We start from the raw sequence: 19,396 nt of genomic DNA on the forward strand, positions 1-19,396 counted from the left end.
GTGATCAGTCAGCCGCACATCTTGAAACCAGTGCACCTGGATGAAACCCATGAATTCCTTCACTGGACAACGGAATTAGGCATGTACATATAAAGTACACAGTATAGAGTACACAGTATACAGTCTAGAGTATACAGTATACAGTACACAGTATACAGTCTAGAGTATACAGTATACAGTATACAGTCTAGAGTATACAGTATAGAGTACACAGGATAAACAATTCATAAATTTGACTGTGCAAAACATAGACACACATTTTGATTTGACCCTGTTATCTAAAATGTAATACTTCTAATACTACTAATATTTCCTTTGAATCAGGATCTTATATTTTATATAGTTCCTACACAGACCACAACACCTGTTTTTTAGTTCCTACACAGACCACAACACCTGTTTTGTAGTTCCTACACAGTCCACAACGCCTATTTTGTAGTTCCTACACAGTCCACAACACCTGTTTCCATTCTTGGCTTTCTGGCGCCATCTAGTGGAAAAACAAGTGAAAAGCAGTTTCTTCCTGATTGGCTTAATTTGCGATGTGCTTGTCTCTGATTGGCCAGTGAAACAGCCGCCGTCTACAAATATCTTCCGTGCTGAAACATGCGTCTGTGTCATCACTGTTAAATTGTATGAAGCTACTTAGTTAATTTCTTTATACCGCTGGGATATTGTTTTTTTATACGTGTATTATTTTAGAAATGGTTATGGGAAAAATACGTACTCTGGACTTATAAAGTGTGTTAATAACAGCGGGCCTAATGTGGTTTCTTTCCGGAGGACAATAGAGAACGGACTGGTCTGATTCATGGAGTTTGGAAGAATCGATTTGTTTCGGGAGTTTTGATGAAAATGGGGAGTTTTAGAGCTTGTCTGGGCACAACTCTGGTCTTCGTGGTGTTTGAGCTGTGTCGGGTGTGTTGTGATATAACGGACGGAAACGCGGAACATCTGAAGAGAGAACACTCGTTAATGAAACCGTACCAGGGTGAGACGGCTAGTTAGCTCAGTTAGCTCAGTTAGCTCGATGCTAACAGCTGCTGTTTCTCAGGCTCTTAGAGATTTAAACCATCTCCACCATTAATGACAATTCATGTCGGAAACTGTGGTTTAATAGGTCACGCAGACGAATTTAGACGTATCGTTATCAAACACATGAACACGAAGCTCTGGGTAGAATAAACCTGGCTCAGCTAAAGACTCAGTTTTCTGATTCAACTTAAACATCCTGTATATGTATATATTTTGTTTATATGTACTGTTTTATATTCTTTATTATTTTACAGACTGAGCACTTAAACCGAATAATATAGAAAATAACCATCAGATTAATCGATAATGGGAATAATGAAGTGTTTTTTTTTAGGGTGAGTGAATTTGTAAAGATTAATTCTCACTAACTATGTGAAACCTGAAAAGCGTCTTTAATGTAATTTTATTTTGAAATGAAAGTGTTTAAAATGTGCTATAGGCTGAATAGCTGATCAAGTCAGCAGCAAATAATAAGCCCAAACCTGATCAGCTTGTGTTGGTGCAATAACTTGAAGACATTTAATAAAACCAACTGGATTTGTCTTTTTTCTGGTTCCAGTCTATCTCAGCGTCTAGATCTTTCTTCTGCTTGTCCTGCAGGTGTTGGCAGTCAGTGGGACTTTTCAGGAAGCACGTTGGTGACAAGCTCATATGTTCGTCTGACTCCAGATGAGAGAAGCAAGCAGGGATCGATCTGGAATACCGTGGTGAGGAAAGACTACAAGTACACAACGTATCTCCAGTCTGATTTGGGACATTTTATCATTTAGCTTCTGTGTTGCAGGAATTTGTTTGACATTGAGTGAGTTGTGTTGACTGCTGCATGCTTTAAGAAATATCAGCTTTAAGCAAGTTTGAGAGAGCAGTGACTTCAAGTAAAGCATTTGAACTTCTCAACAGACCTCTGTTATGAATAATGAAACTCATGAATTCAGTAAGTCATGAAGGATCTCTGTTCAGGAAGCTGCTGTACAAAATAAATCCTGTTTCATTTTCTGTGATGCAGCCTTGTTACCTGAAGGACTGGGAGATGCATGTGCAGTTTAAAGTTCATGGGACAGGAAAGAAGAATCTTCATGGCGATGGCATCGCAATCTGGTACACAAAGGACCGTCTGCATCCAGGTAGTGTCAGGGCTTCAGAAGTTTCCCCATCTGGCTTTATACTGTGTGATCATTGCACAGCACAGCTAAAATGTGCTACCTGTGGTATCATATGTACTTTATTGGTAAAGCACTAAAAACAGCACAGACTTGTGCAGTTGTCAGATGCTCTACACTGGCATCAGACACCTGACCTTATCAGTGGAAATGAAAATCAGCTGCCTCTGCACATTTGTAATGTTTTGCTTCTCATTTGCTGAGAAAAGTAAATCCAAAATTGTGTTTTTGTTCCAATCCGACCGCGCTGCTTTAGAAGACTGCTACACTCATCGTGTTCACTCCATCAGTAGCTTTTGTCATGTCCAGACGTTTGTGTCTGTCGTCTCTGTCGTCACTGCTGACCACAGAAATGTGTCTCGAGTTGTCTGCTCATGTGTCACCTCACCTCTGCCTCCATCCTAGGCCCTGTGTTTGGAAACCAAGATCAGTTTCTTGGCCTGGCTATTTTTTTGGATACCTTCCGCAATGACCTCCATGGAATGGATGTAAGTGTGCAGTGTGTGGCTCAAGGCGATTGACCGGCTTGTTTCTTTGCAGGGCCTGTGTTTTCCAACAATGCTCTCTTCCACGGGCTGGCCGTTTTTATAGATACTTACTCTAACGATGATGCGGCGGATGTGAGTGGTGCTCAGGTTTTATTTGTTAGCATGCTGTTTCAATACAAATATGTATTTGTCTTTCTTCAGTTTAAATTGGCATGTTGTCAAGCATATTAACATCGAGAATCCCACAGGATTTGTTCTGTTGGTATTTCATGCGAAAGCTAATTAAATCACACAGTGTATTGAGCATGGTGGTTCCAGGGCAGTAAACACATCTTCACTTTGAAAAATATTTTTTGTTATTTCACCAGAGCATGTCTTGACTTTTAATACATTCCCATTGCAGTTAAAATCAGTGTCAAATAAATATGCATGTATTTTTATTAGTCAGGTAACAAATGGTTACTAAAATCTCATAAAATTGTTAGGACAAGTGTAAAAAAGGCACCATTTACCATCATGTCATCATAAGATAAGATAAGAAAACCTTTATTTGTCCCACAATGGGGAAATTGCATCACATCATATGTATCATACCATCATAAGAATATATGTTGGCAGCTATATATATATATATATATATATATATATATATATATATATATATATATATATGTGTATATGTGTATATATTTGTTCTGAATAAATATACAAAACCTCAGATATGACCCTGAGTTTAGACTCAACCCTAACGATTCCTGCAGTGTGACTGTAGTCATTGTACATAGGACTTTTAGGACTGATTTGTTGAGTTTTTCTTTTCTGTCATCAGCGTTCCTTCCCATACATTTCGGCCATGGTGAACAACGGCTCGCTGAGTTACGACCACGGCAAAGACGGCCGATCGTCGGAGCTGGGAGGCTGCTCGGCTGAGATCAGGAACAGAGACCACGACACATACGTCGCCATCCGCTACTCCAAAGGAAGACTCACTGTACGTACAGAAAGACTTTGAATTTCCACAGGGATGTGACATAGCCTCTACTATATATTCAGTTCATCTAAGTCAAGAACTGCTGTCTACGTTGTGGTCGAGCATTTTGAGGAAAAGAGAAAGAATTAGGTTTATAATCAACGCACCACGAAAAAGAAAACATCTTGCATTATATTTTTAAATGGTTTCATGTGTCACATGACGCAAGGCATCGCTTACACACCCAGTCTGCGTCCTGCAGGTGATGGTTGACGTGGATGACAAGAATGAGTGGAAGGAGTGCATCGACATCGGAGGTGTTCGTCTTCCTACTGGATATTTCTTTGGAGCTTCAGCAGCTACAGGAGACCTGTCTGGTAGGTCAGGGCTGGATGGAGAGCAGGAGTAAAGGAGTCATGAGATCCCCTGCTAAAGTTTTAAAACACTGACTAAATTATTTGGGTTTTTTTATATGTTCAGCTTTAATCCATTTCAAACAAAAACACAAATATTAAGATTGAAAGAAAAGTCAGATCAAGATATAATATTTACAATGAAAATAAATAAAAACTCAACCACAAGCAACAAAGACCTTAGAGGCCAAAGTCAAACACAAATTAATTTGTAATGTAGTAGATTACGTCTCCACTTTAGACTGTATGGTGGTTTTTCATAATGAAACCACTTCTTCCATCCTCCTACATGTTATTCTAAATTCCCTTTGAAATGTAATTAGCCTGATAGTTTCAATTGTGGATGCACAAACATGATTTCTGTTATCACAATTTAGTTACAAGCATTAAATTCATTTGTGCATGTTTTAAGTACATTTTGTATCGTACTTACACAAAATACAACAACATGTGACTTTTTTCTGAGTCTCCCCAGCATCTAGTTGCATCTCCCCTCACCACTTATTATTCAACAGTTTCAGTTCCCACCTTCTGTTCTAGATAACCATGATATCATCTCGATGAAGCTCTACCAGCTGATGGTCGAACACACCCCTGAGGAGGAGAATCTGGACTGGACCAAGATTGAGCCCAGCGTCAGCCTTCTCAAGTCCCCAAAAGGTACATTAAAGGACCATGCCACCCAAAATATCTCTTCCATGACTTAACACTTGCAGTCAGCTGTAAATTATTTTTGGCAAACATTTTTGTCTTATCTGCTTTGAGCTCATTAATTTATTATTTTTTATTTATAATTTTATTATTACACAAACAATTGTTAGAATCATCCTTAAACTATACAAGCAGCAAATCTATACTGGACATGAAAGTGAACATAGCCTTTGTGCTTCCTTCAGACAACATTGATGATCCTACTGGAAACTTCCGCGGCACGCCGCTCACGGGCTGGAAGGTCTTCCTGCTTCTGCTGTGTGCTCTGCTCGGCATCGTTGTGTGTGCTGTGGTGGGAGCTGTAGTTTTCCAGAAGAGACAGGAGAGGAACAAGAGGTTTTATTGAGGAGAAGGAAGAACCGTACCAGAGATGTGGAATGAACTGTTTTCATATAGCAGGTGGAGCACATTCAATGTGAATTTATTTTCTAAAGATTGTACAAATGTTTATATCTTTGAAGCACTGCGTTGCGAATGAATTATGGTAACTTGTGATGTTGGCAAGAAAGTGCAGAACTAGAACTTTGTGAGTGACCATGAAAAATGCTTTTTGTTCTTTGTGTCTTTGTGTTCAGTCATAGTAGTTCTATAATAGGCTGAGTTTCATTTACAAACTTTAAACTCTGGGTTCTTACGCTTGTGTTCACACCTGCTGTAATTGAACAGGTGTCTTTCATGCAATTTTACCTGAATGTTTATTGGAAGAAGAAAAGACAGACACACAATCAGATAAAAGCCTTGGGCGAGAATCTGTTCTGTTGTTGTGGGGTTCTCTGCTGACACTGAAAACACACACCAAGTTGTGGCAACCACAGGAACCATCCAAATTAAAGCTCAGAGCATTGGCCTGATTTTTAACTGTGCAGAGTGAATTTGTTGATTTTGCTTTTAGGGTTACTGTTGCTCTAAAACTGACATTTAGAAAAGTAGTAATTTTCAAACAATGTAGATTTAATTTAGATAAAAAGGTTAAAAATAGAACAGCACTTAACCATCAGTGTGGCAGTGTTACAGCTTTAATCATTATCTGTGAAAGGCAGTCCAGAGGCAGCATATTATTGACTCAGTAAGATTTTGCATCACATTAAACTTAAGTCTGGAATATGTGAAAGTGAAACTGTAATGAACACAACGTTTAATACAGCAGATTAAGGCCACATGAACGAGTTCAATGCACAAAGCGGATGGATCTTGAAAGCTGAAGATCCTCAGTCAGTTAGGCTGAAGTATTTTATGCTTTGTTTTATTTCCCTGCAGGATGTTTAGGGATGAACTGGGACAAAAACCTGATCATTCAATTCTGTTTTTCAGTGTAATAAATATTAGAATCAATATCTGCTGAAAAACTGTTGTGATTAATACATGCAAGCAGTGTTAATTATTGTTTTGAAGTTGTTGAACCTTAAAGTCCATGGATGGATTGTTCAGAGGCACATTACGTTGGCAATCCTGTCTGATCCTTTCTTTCAAAGTCATGTTTCTGTGTTCCTTTTTTTCCCATCTGCCATTTTATCTCATCTTCCAGTTTGGTCCTGTTCTTCTACTGTTAAACACAAATTGATAGAAGTCATTAAAGTAAAATTAGGGATATGATGACACACCTGTAGTTACTGACTTACTGACTACTGAAATGCAGATTCTTTTTTTTTTGTTTTTTGTCTGGCATAAGCATTTTAATCGCTGTTCTTAAAGCTGTTCTGTATTTGATTCTGCCACATCAGTTCGGTTTATAATGACACTTGAAACACAACAAAATGGATTAAAATAAAAATAAAATGGCTGTAAATTGTGGTGTATTGAAAAGTTTGAACAGAATTTCATTAAATGCAATAATCACGAATTTTCAAAACACAACAGTAGGTGCAAATAACTTACATGGTAGAGAAGCAGACATTAACTTGGGAGCTGGGTGGCTCAACTTTAGTACATCTCAAACATTTTACAACAAATGGCCTAAAAACAATCAGTGGATCCATTGATGATTAAAACACTAGAACACATTAGAACTGACATTTTTAATTTCATTTAGTCATTGTATTGATGAGAAACTGCTCTGGGCTGTTTGGAATAAGTAGCAGTGGATCATCAGTATATTTGTCATTGAAGAACGTTAAAAACAGAGTTACCTGCTCAGGTGAGTAAGGGGTCAAACAGAGGTTGGGTTCACAGCCTGTAGGTAAAAATATATACCGAGTGTATTCATGACCAGTCCAGGTTTAAAGAACCACGTGTTCCACACCTGCTGCTAAATATAACGCCATAGACAGGCGGGCGGGGCATCTGCAGCCAGGGGGCGGGGCGTCGCTGTGGACCCGCCAAAAATCGCGCTACTTCCGCCGGCCTTTGCTGTGGTGGTGAGCTAGCTACCGTGCTAACAGCCGGCTAACGAAGCCGAGAGGGAACAGTTGGGTTTTCTGTCTGCAGTCATTTATTGATTAATCAATAATTAGGTTATGAATTAATGAGGCTGCTGTCCATAACACCAGTGGTCTTAAAAAAAGGCTTCAGGAGTCAACAGCTTCACCTCAGTCAGGTGAGTCCTGTTGGCTAGTTAGCGGTTTCGCTAACGTTAGCTAACTTTATGCTGCTGTTGTTTATGTGCTTGGTAATCTATTGATTATTAATAATTAGTTACGTCAGTAGTTAATGAGGCTGTTGGATCATATTGTTCTGCTTCATAAATGCTGATTGTTTATCAGGTGCATTGACTCACCTTTGACTACTATGTGTTAGGTGAATGGTAACTAGTACTCATGAGTACCTGGAAGTACTTTGGTATAAATTTGAGGTACTGACTGCTTATTTACTGCTTTGCTGGTGGGTTTTATTTCTGTACATATGTGACATTAAACTGATCTCAAACCTGGTTCCTGCTCAGGCTGCAGTAGTACACACCTTTAACTTGTTTCTGAGTATGTCAGTGTTGTTTTCTTGCACTTTGGTGTTTCTACTTTCACTGAAGTGCAGGATTTGAGTAGTTCTTGTTCACTTATTGTGTTTTGAGTGTGTTCCTCGTGTTCTAGTTGTAACAGGCATCCTCAGCAAACAAATGGGAACAATGGGAATATTTGCTTGATTTATAAGAATTTAGACAAGCAAAACATGCTGAGTTACTGTGCTCGAGTTAATAATTACCTGCTGCGTTGCTGATGTGCCCTAACCTGCTCCTGGGATTATATTTATCCATCTCGCTTATCCAGATCTCCTGCTCGTTTTGAGGGACAAAATATGCCATTGTTGCAAACAGGATTTGTTTTAACTTGCATAAATTTGTTCCACATGAGCTGGCTCAGCAAAAAGCAGCTAAGGGGAAAGTGATTATGGGAACAACCCACGTAGGTGCTGATGAACAAATAAAAAAAGCCAGAGAACCACTACTGCTGCTCTCTAGCAGATTGTTCCTTTATTACTAAATATTACAAAGTTATTTTGAACTGAACATGATTAGTTGTGTTTACATTGAGGCCTATTAGTATATTCCATGGACTTTAAACATTTCAGTTATATGAACAATCTCCCCAACATTTATTTTACCATGTTCTTCCCACACAGGCAACTTACGTGCAGTGATGATCTGTCTTTAACCAGAAGATGGTGCTATAGTGTCTGACAGACAATAACAGCTTTGTGTAGTCACATACATACTCTCCCATGTTTTATAAAATAAACCACTGACTGTTTTCCTGTTTAAAAACCCAGCATTTCTTCAGTTCTTTAGCCACTGAATCATGATTTTGATTCTAGCCTTGTTTCTTATTGTAGAAATGCTTGAGGCTCAAAAAACAGTGACTTAATGTGCTGGAGGCTTACCCTAACCTCACTCACCCTAACCTTAAACCAAGTTGTCACCCTTAAAGTCAAAGATTTGCCTGATGGGCATCAGCACCTGAACCCCACAAGGAAGGCCGAGGCCCCAGAATGAGGGTGTAAACAGGTTTATCCCACAGTATCACACACACTCTAAAGATCCTCTCCTAACACAGATCAAGTGGAATCTGTCAATCAGCATCTCCCATTGCGTCCTACATAACACGAGAAGAGCGTTCAAGCACTTCATTGAATTTTCATTTAGTTGCGTGGCAGCCCACAAGCTTCCCATGGTTAAGACTGTCAATCCTGTTCAGCATTCATTGACTGAATACTTGAGTGAGTGAGTGAGTGTGTGTGTGAGAGAGAGAGAGACACACACACACTTTATACTTTCACACCTGTGACTGACTGGAAACCAAACAGAACCAACTGCTGCCTCTCAGTTGATGGTACAGATGGAAAATAACCTTCTGACCAGGGTCTGACCAACATCTTAGTAATAACATGGAGAGCAGGCATGTACAGTTGTAACTAGGGATTATTTTATTGATGTGTTATAAATTGTCATTTATTTTAGAATAAATTATGTTTTTCAACATAAAAAAAATCACAACATGAACAAATTTGCCTGTTGCAAGTAGCCAGAGTCCAAAATGTTGTTATCCAATTGCATATTTCTTTAAAGACTGTTTGGATTTATGTCAGCGACCTTTCTGTGTGGAGTCTGCATGTTCTCCCTGTGCTTGTGTGGGTTTTCTCCAGGTACTCTGGTTTCCTCCCACAGTCCAAAAACATGTATGTCAGGTTGATTGGTGACTCTCCTGCAGGCTGCAACACACTCTGTTCTGTGCTCTGTAGTGCTCTCTAACTAAAACATTATTCATGCTGTGTCCTTGAAGTAAAGGGAAAATCTTCCCAAGCATCACTGCTTTGTTAGTACATGGCTTCATAAGTGATTTGATGTCAGCTCAGCATGTACACGATGAGTCCTCCAAGAAATGTAAAATAATACAGCTTAGTTTTTCTGACTCTGTTCAGTAGTGCCGTTTGAGGCTGCAGTGTTCATTACACTTCACAATATATTTTCTGAATATTCTTATGGCTCCTGTCCAGTGTGCAGTAATGGTTAACTGGCAGGTTAATGAGATGGGTCCAGTCAAATATTGGTTGCAAATTGTGTCAGACTATTGGTTCATTTTCAGGCATGTTGGACTGCGTTAGTTGTATTATTATGGTGTAAATATGAAAAAATGTTTATGGAGAGACATGTCTTCACTTGTATAATCCATCAGTGCCACTGGGGAGGCAGCCAGATGAGGTTTGTTTGCTTTGTTGGCTTTGCTCCACTTGTTTCTAGGGTCTCTGCTAGTTGTCCCTTGGGTTGCAGTCCTCAGATTTGTTGTGGATGTAAAGCAGCTGTCTTTTCCAAAGTCAGCAGCCTGGGTTATTTTACATCCACAATAGGAAACTCACTTCTGACTTGGCTTCTCAGATACTGTGGTGTCATTATCATCTGATCAGCACAGCTTTACTTGTTTGTCCAGTTGTCAGAAATTGAAGCGCAAACGACAAGCCTTTTTAAAAAAAAAAAAAAAAAAAAAAAAGTAAAACCATCCAATATTCACTCATTTGGAAATAATCGTTTGCAATTGAGAGTCTGTGTCAGGTGCCTCTGTCTGTGCCTGTCTGTGCTGCAATCTGATTATGAAGAGGAAACGAGGCATCCACACTGTGCTCATGACGAGAAAAGGAGCAGTTTGTTTGAGCAGTTCAAACTACTGTTTGCACCAACTTCAGTTTTATTTTTTTATATATATCTTAATATGCATGTTATCTTTTTCTTTATGTATTCTTATCTCTCTTTCAGGGTTGTTTATTCTAACTTCTTAGATTGTGAAGCAGTTCGTATCTTTGACAGTTATTTGTGTACATTAATACATTTTATTAATACTCTCGTGTTTTTAATTGAGATTTACATGAACATTACCATCCGGAGGTTTTGTGAGAGAAATAAATAAACATTTTAGTGCATGCATGGAGAACCTCTGTCATTTTCTTGTCCCTGTTCCTGAAAAATTTTTCTAGGGGAAGCAGCACTATTGTTTGACCGTTTGAACCTTCAACCTTTTAAAGATATAAAACATTCAAATCCTTGAAAAGTAAAAAAAAAAAAAGTTGACTGCTGGTAAACAGACGGTTGCTTTCCCAAGTAGGAGTGTGATCCCATTTACTTTTCCACTGGCAAAATACTCAGCTGGCAAAGTTCACTCAACTGTTTACAGCAAATAATTTTTGTTGTGTACTTGTAGTGTCTTGTTTTGTGGTTTATCACCAGTAGCCCGTTTTAAAGCATCTTTATTACATTACAGTGTTTTCATTCCAGAGCAGAAGTGTATCTTCCACCTAGTTGTGGTTTTGTATCAGAGTGGATCTTCACTTGATGCCCTGCTGAGTGTGTGTTGCAGGAACATGCTGCTATTATGGGAGCTCCATGCTGAGCCTGCTCGCTTTTACATTTCTCTTTTTTTTTTTTTTGCACTGTTGTTACTGCACATTTCAACATTTGTTTTTGCTTTGTCTGTCCTGCCAGGTTCTGTTTGTGTTAACAGAAGTGACAACACATGTACAACATTTCTTTAAATAATTTGCAAAAATGATTAGACCTGAAACAAGACATTGTTTAATCAAATGGCCAATCTGAAGCCATGTTTATAATTCATATCAACAAATTGTTTAAGCAGTTCTTAAGCTGACTGTCCAAAAGTTACACCAGCCTGGCTTCTCAAATGTTTCCTGGTTTGTATGGTAGTAAACTGAATATCTCTGGGTGATGGGCTGTTATTCAAAACAAGACACAGCCTCCTCTACTGGTTTACATTTCACACACCACCACAATTAGATTAATCAATAAAGTAATAGGTGAGTTAATTAGTAATGAGAATCATTGGTTGCAGCGTTTGATAGATTTTACATGCACACACAAAATGAAGCCTTTTCTCTGTCACCACAGTCTCTGTGTTTTCTCAGCCTTTGTTCTATGTGCTCCATGATGTTTTTGTGTGTGGCTAAACAGCAGCAGGTCTGCAGAGTCTCTGTGTAAATCTTCCTCCCACCTTATTCTAAGACAAAGGCCTTCATTGTTAGAAATCTACACAGCTCTGTGTAATGTCCGTATCGAAAGACTGTTATCAACCGTCACATTTCTGTCGTTCCACAAGTGAAACACTCACCATCTCCTTGACAGGAACAACAAGTCCTCATATGGGTCACTTTTCATTTTCACTATGTTATCTGAGTGTGTGTGTGTGGGTGTCTAGGGCAGTTATCGTGAAACATCATATATTGAGTTTGCACCAAGGTAAGAGCTTCTCATTTTTATATTTCTGTTTTTATTAGGCCTTTGTGGGCAATGTTGCAAATCAGGGAGCAGAGCTGCTTTATGGAAATATTGGATTTATGGGATTTATGTTATTTATCTGTAGCTTCTCAATTAAATTTCCAAACATTGTACATGTACTATATTTATTAATATCAGTAGTCAATGATACGTGACTTACAGTAGGATTTTATTCTTATTGTCCATCTCCAGGTCCTGTTATCAACTGGTTTGAATCATCAGGATAAACTTCAGTGTAGTAATGTAGACAAGACTGAGCTGGTTAAAGCGACGTGAAATTATATTTTAAGTAGAATATTTTCCCTCCAAATGTTACAGTTCTTGAATAATCCAACACTGATCCAGATTTAGTTTATTTTAAACACATGCTCTAAATCTAGAATAGAATGGCTTCTGTGTCTTGCTGCATGGATTTAAGGCCGATTATACTGAATAAATACAGAAAACAGGACGACTTCTGTGCCCGCACTGTGATAAATCAAACATGACGATCTAATAAATGCCGTGATGAAGTTTCAGTGATGTGAAATAAGAAACTTTAAATTAATTAAAACTTTTAATTAATTCACAGTGAATTCTCTTTTATTTCCCTCCACTTAACGCCTCACCGGCGGAGGTCCTTGAGCCTTGTCTGTCCTCTCTGCTGTTCTTCCTTTCAGCTGCTTAATGCTGTGACTTCCATCAGGAGCCTGAAGGTGTGACTCAAGGCCCTTTGTGTCTACAAATCATAATGAATAGCAGCGAATGTCAAATAGCTTGTCAGTAAACCTTGACACGTCTTTGCTGTTAAATTAAACAAGAAGCGACTGCAGGGGTCAATTTTCTTTTCCAACACACCTGTAAGACCTCCTGCTGCATTCTGGGTAACTTCTTTCAGAACTTTGTCAAAATGGTTGTTGCAGCAACCCACAACCAATTTACCTCCTCCTTATGTGTATGTGTGTATGTATATATAAAGAAAAGGAAAGTGACATCATCCCTGCATGACTGTAAACCACTCACTGCTTTTTCTCTCTTTAAACAATAAATGAAAAGAATATATCCAGATTCAACCTCACCTGTCCACATTCCTCTTTAATAAAAGTCATCACGATATGACAGAAGACCTCAATGTTTTTGTCCCAGTTAGGACCTTATGTAAATTTTAATTTTGTTTTAGAAATGATGCTTTTGTATAGGGCTTCTTCTTGCATAGCAGCATGAGGACCAGCAGTAAAGGCTGCTCTGGGTAGATTTTGTTTTATTTTATTTTTAAAGGAGGATCACATTGGCTCAGTCAGGCTTAACTGTTTCCAAGAAAAGGTACATGTGCGAAACACATATCTTTTATACCCATAATGAGAGCGTGAGTCCCTCCCTGTAGCTCCAGGTGACAACAACACACTGAAGCTAATATGTTGGTCTTGGCTCTGCATTAAGTCTTTTTGACAGGAGCTGTCTAGCAGTGAAGGTTGGGTCATGATCTGCATTTAAACTGTCGACATAACTCACCAGATTAAGTTTTTTTAGTACTGCTAGCAGTAATGGTACCAGTGAAGAGGAGAAAGCTGTGTGGGTGGTTTAAATGTGTATTTGTGTGTTCATGTTAGGATATGTATGTTTTTACATTGCATTTATTCATTTAGGAGCTATGCTGAAAGTGCAGTTTAGACACATCATGACCCAAAACCTGAAGCTCAAAAGCTGCTTTTCTATCAGCACCAGCAGTGGCTCATATGCCAAGTGTGTCTGACGGTGGATGAAATGTCAGTTTTGTAATCCAGTGAGAAATAACCCAGTCCTGCACCTTTGTGCAGCTTTAAGCCCTTTGAAGGACACCTTTTCATTGTTTCTTTGTTTCTGCTCCAAATCTAGAGTGTTGGTTGAGCTTGGCTTGTGAGGAGGGTGACGCATCGAGCAATTAAAGAGTCAGACGTTTTCTCGGGAGGTGGCCGAGACCAGATCCTGGCATTAAGGTGAGTGAACATTGGACTTAAATTTGGCATGTGGACATGCACGTGACTCTAGTGACGGGATAATGTGGCTTTGTGTCTGCAGGATTTGGACATAAACAATCATTTGTGTTGCCAGTGTTGTGTCAGGGCTAAAATACTGAAGTAAAAGCTTTTCTTTCATTTTCCTGGACCTTATAGTTTAGGGTTTCAACAGCCTTAAGAGGCACATCTTACGTCATCTTGTTTTTTTGTTGACTGTACTAATGTAAAAGTTTTTTGCATGGTCTTGCTGTACTGGATTTTAGCCTTACATACTTGCTGGGCTGTGTACTGTGTAGTAACAATAACAGGAAAAACTGTAATACACAGTGGGAATTAATGACAGTTACCTCAAGGTAGCACATTTCTATCTATAGTCAGCCATTTTTAATTTCTGAAGTAAATAAAATTCCTGCTGCAAATGGACGTTAACATAAACTGTACTACACTGTGCAGTGATTATTTCTCTTATTAGTCTAGTCGAGGAGGATTTATTGCAGGACTGATGGTTTAGACAGTTTAGTTTTTTGTTAGTTGCCAGTTTAGTTGGTAACTTTTTTTTAATGTGAAATAATTTTTACTTGTATTTACAGTTTTTTATGCACAGGGTTTGACTCCTATGGTGAAGACACTTCAGGTGCAGTTCTGTTTTACATCAGAAAAAACCTTTCAGTTGATTTCTTGTGAAACCTTTAGCTGGTTCTGCTACTTACGATGGCATAACAGTTTATCTGAACAGTAAGATTATTTTCTTTTTATCTAATGATCTGTGTAGTTATGCAAGTTTATCTGTATCATGCCATTTCAGGTCACAGGCCAAAGTGACAAACACCTTTTCTCCATGTAGCTTTAACAATCGTGTGTGAGCCTGAACATGTCGGCGCCTGTTACGAGGATCAAAGCGACAATCCTCTCTCAAAGCTGCTTCAATTTACCTCACTGAGGGATTGTTGATGTCTTGGCATTAAAAATGACAGTCTTTAACATTACTGTGATCTCACTGCAGTGTGTTTACTGGCACCGTGGTAGCCCGCAGGTGAGATTAAAACGCTCAGACTGCGTTACAATTAGTGTACCTGGATGGCCACAGTCATGTGATCATTGAATAAAGTTTACTTTTATTGTAAATGGGACAAATTATATAGGAATTCTCCAGTGTCTACAGGGAAGACCAGTTAAACTGTACAGCTTCCACTGTGTTTGTACCTGAACTGTGGAACTGGATGAGCTATAATATTCAGTAAAACTCCTCCTTAGTTAAATGAGTCGATGCTGAAGAAGAAAAATCAGTAGTGTGGCAGCATTAGTGCTTCCTGCAGAGGAAGTTTAAAGCTATAAGATCTTTTTCCATCTGAATCAGACTCACCTTCAGACTTTGGTTGTATTTATTACAGATGTTTAGATGGAAACATACAAACAACAACAAATAAGATTTTATTATGGCTTTAATTATGTGTGAACTGTTGTTCCATACTGTGGTAGCTACTACTTTTATATTGTATTAGTCCAATGGTGCTTGATATCACAGTATTAAACTGAATGATTTGAACCTGCAATTAAATAATTAAATCTGGGTAGAACAGAGAGAGAAACCACGTTATGTAAAAAATCAATTCAACCATATTAAAATGTGCGTGGGTCTTTGAAAATAATGCAGTTTCTGCCCTTTTCCTCCTGTCGAAGGCTGGAGCTGCTTACATGACCCAGTTCTGAAGTCTGTCTTTAAAAGCTTTTCTCTGAGCTGAACAAAAAAAAAATCTGGCATGTTTTTTTCACTTTCTATCTCTAAAGTGTTTTTGCAAAGGATCAAACATGATTGTTGTTCTCATTTATTAAAAAAAAGCCACTTTCCATCTCCTCCAAACAAAAGCTCCACTGTGGACACTGGAGGGGGGATAAAATTGGTTTCACCGGAAGAAAAGGTATCTTTAATTTTCAGAAACAGGGTACAGAGTGGGACCACATGCTTTGGGAGCACATGAGGAGCTGACTGATTACCATCTTGTGCTCTTGACATTTTATCATCTTTGTTTTAAAAAGTCATTAGTTTGATCTGTTGTTATAGAATAATGGCTCTTTGCTCTCTGGTCCTGTACGTTCTTAATTTAAACACACTATGTTCAACCACATCTAACAAATGTACATCTGGATAATTACCTGCTCCAAAGTTATAGGACCACTGATAAGTTTTATACTTTTAATAATAGGTTTAGGATAAAGTCACACAGCAGCTTCGTAGGTTTCTGTAATTATGCCACTGAAGTGACTCATGGTCCTGTATTGTGATGCAAGAGGTGGCTCAGGCTTGATACTGTTGGGTCTCAGTGCAGCTCAGATGGAGAGGACTCGTGCTTTTATTTCCTTATTTCCCAGCAAAACAAACCTGTATTAGTGATACAAATTACTTCTTCTAAAGTATGGACTCGGTCTACAAGCAGGTCTCATGAAATGCTCATCCTGATCTTTTTACATTGGCTCCCAATTAAATCAGGATTGAATCCAAGAGAACTCTGATGCAGCCTGGTGTCACTAGCACATTTTCTGATTTGTGTTTGTTTCTCACAACAGACTTTAAAATTCAAACAAATGAGACTGTAGCATGTAGTCTTTCCCGATATTTATTTTTTGCTCTGCGAGACTAGGCCCTGCAATATGGCCAAAAAATATTATATTTCTGCTCAAATCAGTCTACACATTCAAGGCCCTTAACAAGGAGAGAAACAAAATCTAAATACATTAGACTGGTCACTTTATCATCATTATTGTGGACATTTTACAAAGTGGAGAGCCACTTTGGAAACATGTGTTGAGACTCAACACTCAATACTCAAGAGTATTTATTCAGTGTAAACCATTTATATCCTAGTAGCCTATAGCCATTCATAGGATGACATGCCTAAACTAAAAGAGACACAGATCAGCTGCAAAAGATGCAGACATGTTATAACCCTTGTTTGTGTGTCTTTGTGGTCATTTTGTGCGTCTTTGTGGTCATTTTGTGCGTCTTTGTGGTCATTTTGTGCGTCTTTGTGGTCATTTTGTGGGTCTTTGTGGTCATTTTGTGCGTCTTTGTGGTCATTTTGTGGGTCTTTGTGGTCATTTTGTGGGTCTTTGTGGTCATTTTGTGGGTCTTTGTGGTCATTTTGTGCGTGTTGGTGGTAGTATTTCATCACATTGTGGTTGTTGTCTTGGTGGTCATTTTGTGGGTCTTTGTGGTCATTTTGTGGGTCTTTGTGGTCATTTTGTGCGTGTTGGTGGTAGTATTTCATCACATTGCAGTTGTTGTCTTTGTGGTCATTTTGTGCGTCTTTGTGGTCATTTTGTGCGTCTTTGTGGTCATTTTGTGGGTCTTTGTGGTCATTTTGTGCGTGTTGGTGGTAGTATTTCATCACATTGCAGTTGTCGTCTTTGGTCATTTTGTGCGTCTTTGTGGTCATTTTGTGGGTCTTTGTGGTCATTTTGTGGGTCTTTGTGGTCATTTTGTGGGTCTTTGTGGTAGTATTTCATCACATTGCAGTTGTTGTCTTTGGTCATTTTGTGCGTCTTTGTGGTCATTTTGTGCGTCTTTGTGGTCATTTTGTGGGTCTTTGTGGTCATTTTGTGCGTGTTGGTGGTAGTATTTCATCCCATTGTGGTTGTTGTCTTGGTGGTCATTTTGTGCGTCTTTGTGGTCATTTTGTGGGTCTTTGTGGTCATTTTGTGCGTCTTTGTGGTCATTTTGTGCGTCTTTGTGGTCATTTTGTGCGTCTTTGTGGTAGTATTTCATCACATTGCAGTTGTTGTCTTTGTGGTCATTTTGTGGGTCTTTGTGGTCATTTTGTGCGTCTTTGTGGTCATTTTGTGCGTCTTTGTGGTCATTTTGTGGGTCTTTGTGGTCATTTTGTGCGCGTTGGTGGTAGTATTTCATCCCATTGTGGTTGTTGTCTTGGTGGTCATTTTGTGCGTCTTTGTGGTCATTTTGTGGGTCTTTGTGGTCATTTTGTGCGTCTTTGTGGTCATTTTGTGCGTCTTTGTGGTCATTCTGTGGGTCTTTGGTCATTTTGTGCGTGTTGGTGGTAGTATTTCATCCCATTGTGGTTGTTGTCTTGGTGGTCAATTTGTGCGTCTTTGTGGTAGTATTTCATCACATTGCAGTTGTTGTCTTTGGTCAAATTGTGCGTCTTTGTGGTCATTTTGTGCGTCTTTGTGGTCATTTTGTGGGTCTTTGTGGTCATTTTGTGCGTGTTGGTGGTAGTATTTCATCCCATTGTGGTTGTTGTCTTGGTGGTCAATTTGTGCGTCTTTGTGGTAGTATTTCATCACATTGCAGTTGTTGTCTTTGTGGTCATTTTGTGGGTCTTTGTGGTCATTTTGTGCGTCTTTGTGGTCATTCTGTGGGTCTTTGTGGTCATTTTGTGCGCGTTGGTGGTAGTATTTCATCCCATTGTGGTTGTTGTCTTGGTGGTCATTTTGTGCGTCTTTGTGGTCATTTTGTGCGTCTTTGTGGTCATTTTGTGGGTCTTTGTGGTCATTTTGTGCGTCTTTGTGGTCATTTTGTGCGTCTTTGTGGTCATTTTGTGCGTCTTTGTGGTAGTATTTCATCACATTGCAGTTGTTGTCTTTGTGGTCATTTTGTGGGTCTTTGTGGTCATTTTGTGGGTCTTTGTGGTCATTTTGTGGGTCTTTGTGGTCATTTTGTGGGTCTTTGTGGTCATTTTGTGGGTCTTTGTGGTCATTTTGTGGGTCTTTGTGGTCATTTTGTGGGTCTTTGTGGTCATTCTGTGGGTCTTTGTGGTCATTTTGTGGGTCTTTGTGGTAGTATTTCATCACATTGTGGTTGTTCTGTCACTCCATAGTTTTATATCATGTTGAGTTTTGCATCTGTTAATGGTCATCTTGCATCATTTTGTCTCCATAGTTATTTGGTCTCATTTTGTGGTTGTTTTGCGTCACTGCCTGGTGGATTTCTGTCTGTTTCTTTGTATCTGCATAACGTTTTAAAGTCTTCGACACTGTTTCTGCTGAGCTCGCCTCCACTGGGCTCCTCTAGCAAGTTGGTTCTCGTCCAGCGCTCTGAGAAATGCGTATTCAGTTGTGACATAAAGGACAATGCCATCCACAGCGTTTTTGATGAGGGGCTTTCCAGATCTCGCAGCTCTGTTAAAACTGTGATAGCCATGCTGTTTGTGGAAAGACACGTTGTTGAGTTCTTTTCTCTGTCTAGATACTACTCTAGGAGAGAGTGAAATACACGCTTTGTGTAATTTTTGTTGATCCAACGTTTTCATTTGGGTTTGAGGAGGATCAGGGAATAAAGTCAACTGAATGCTGGGAGAGGGATGAAGATTAGAGAGAGCCATCCAAAGAAAAAGAAGGGTTTTGTATGGATATAGATATAAACATTAGGAAGCAAACTGAGATCAAGGGAACACATGCAAAATGACTTTGATAATGTCAACC

General features: G+C 39.0%; 1 protein-coding gene across 1 annotated transcript; it reads left to right on the top strand.

The window, feature by feature from the left end:
* Positions 1-767: 767 nt before the first annotated feature.
* On the top strand, positions 768-6,580 carry lman2 (lectin, mannose-binding 2). The gene is made up of 8 exons (XM_026331040.2): positions 768-991; positions 1,636-1,742; positions 2,042-2,159; positions 2,601-2,683; positions 3,513-3,674; positions 3,916-4,030; positions 4,607-4,726; positions 4,963-6,580. Exons 1-8 carry the CDS (start codon positions 850-852, stop codon positions 5,121-5,123), a joined length of 1,008 nt encoding a protein of 335 aa, XP_026186825.1. The 5' UTR covers positions 768-849; the 3' UTR covers positions 5,124-6,580.
* The last annotated feature ends 12,816 nt before the right edge of the window (positions 6,581-19,396 follow it).

Source organism: Mastacembelus armatus, chromosome 10 (genome assembly GCF_900324485.2).
Source record: "Mastacembelus armatus chromosome 10, fMasArm1.2, whole genome shotgun sequence".
Lineage (NCBI taxonomy): Eukaryota > Metazoa > Chordata > Actinopteri > Synbranchiformes > Mastacembelidae > Mastacembelus > Mastacembelus armatus.

Excerpts from the sequence above, each read along its gene's own strand:
- lman2 (XM_026331040.2), top strand. The coding sequence starts at position 850 with ATGAAAATGGGGAGTTTTAGAGCTTGTCTGGGCACAACTCTGGTCTTC. Across the intron at positions 2,684-3,512 it reads ATGACCTCCATGGAATGGAT|CGTTCCTTCCCATACATTTC; the intron begins GTAAGTGTGCAG and ends TTCTGTCATCAG. Across the intron at positions 4,727-4,962 it reads CCTTCTCAAGTCCCCAAAAG|ACAACATTGATGATCCTACT; the intron begins GTACATTAAAGG and ends TGCTTCCTTCAG.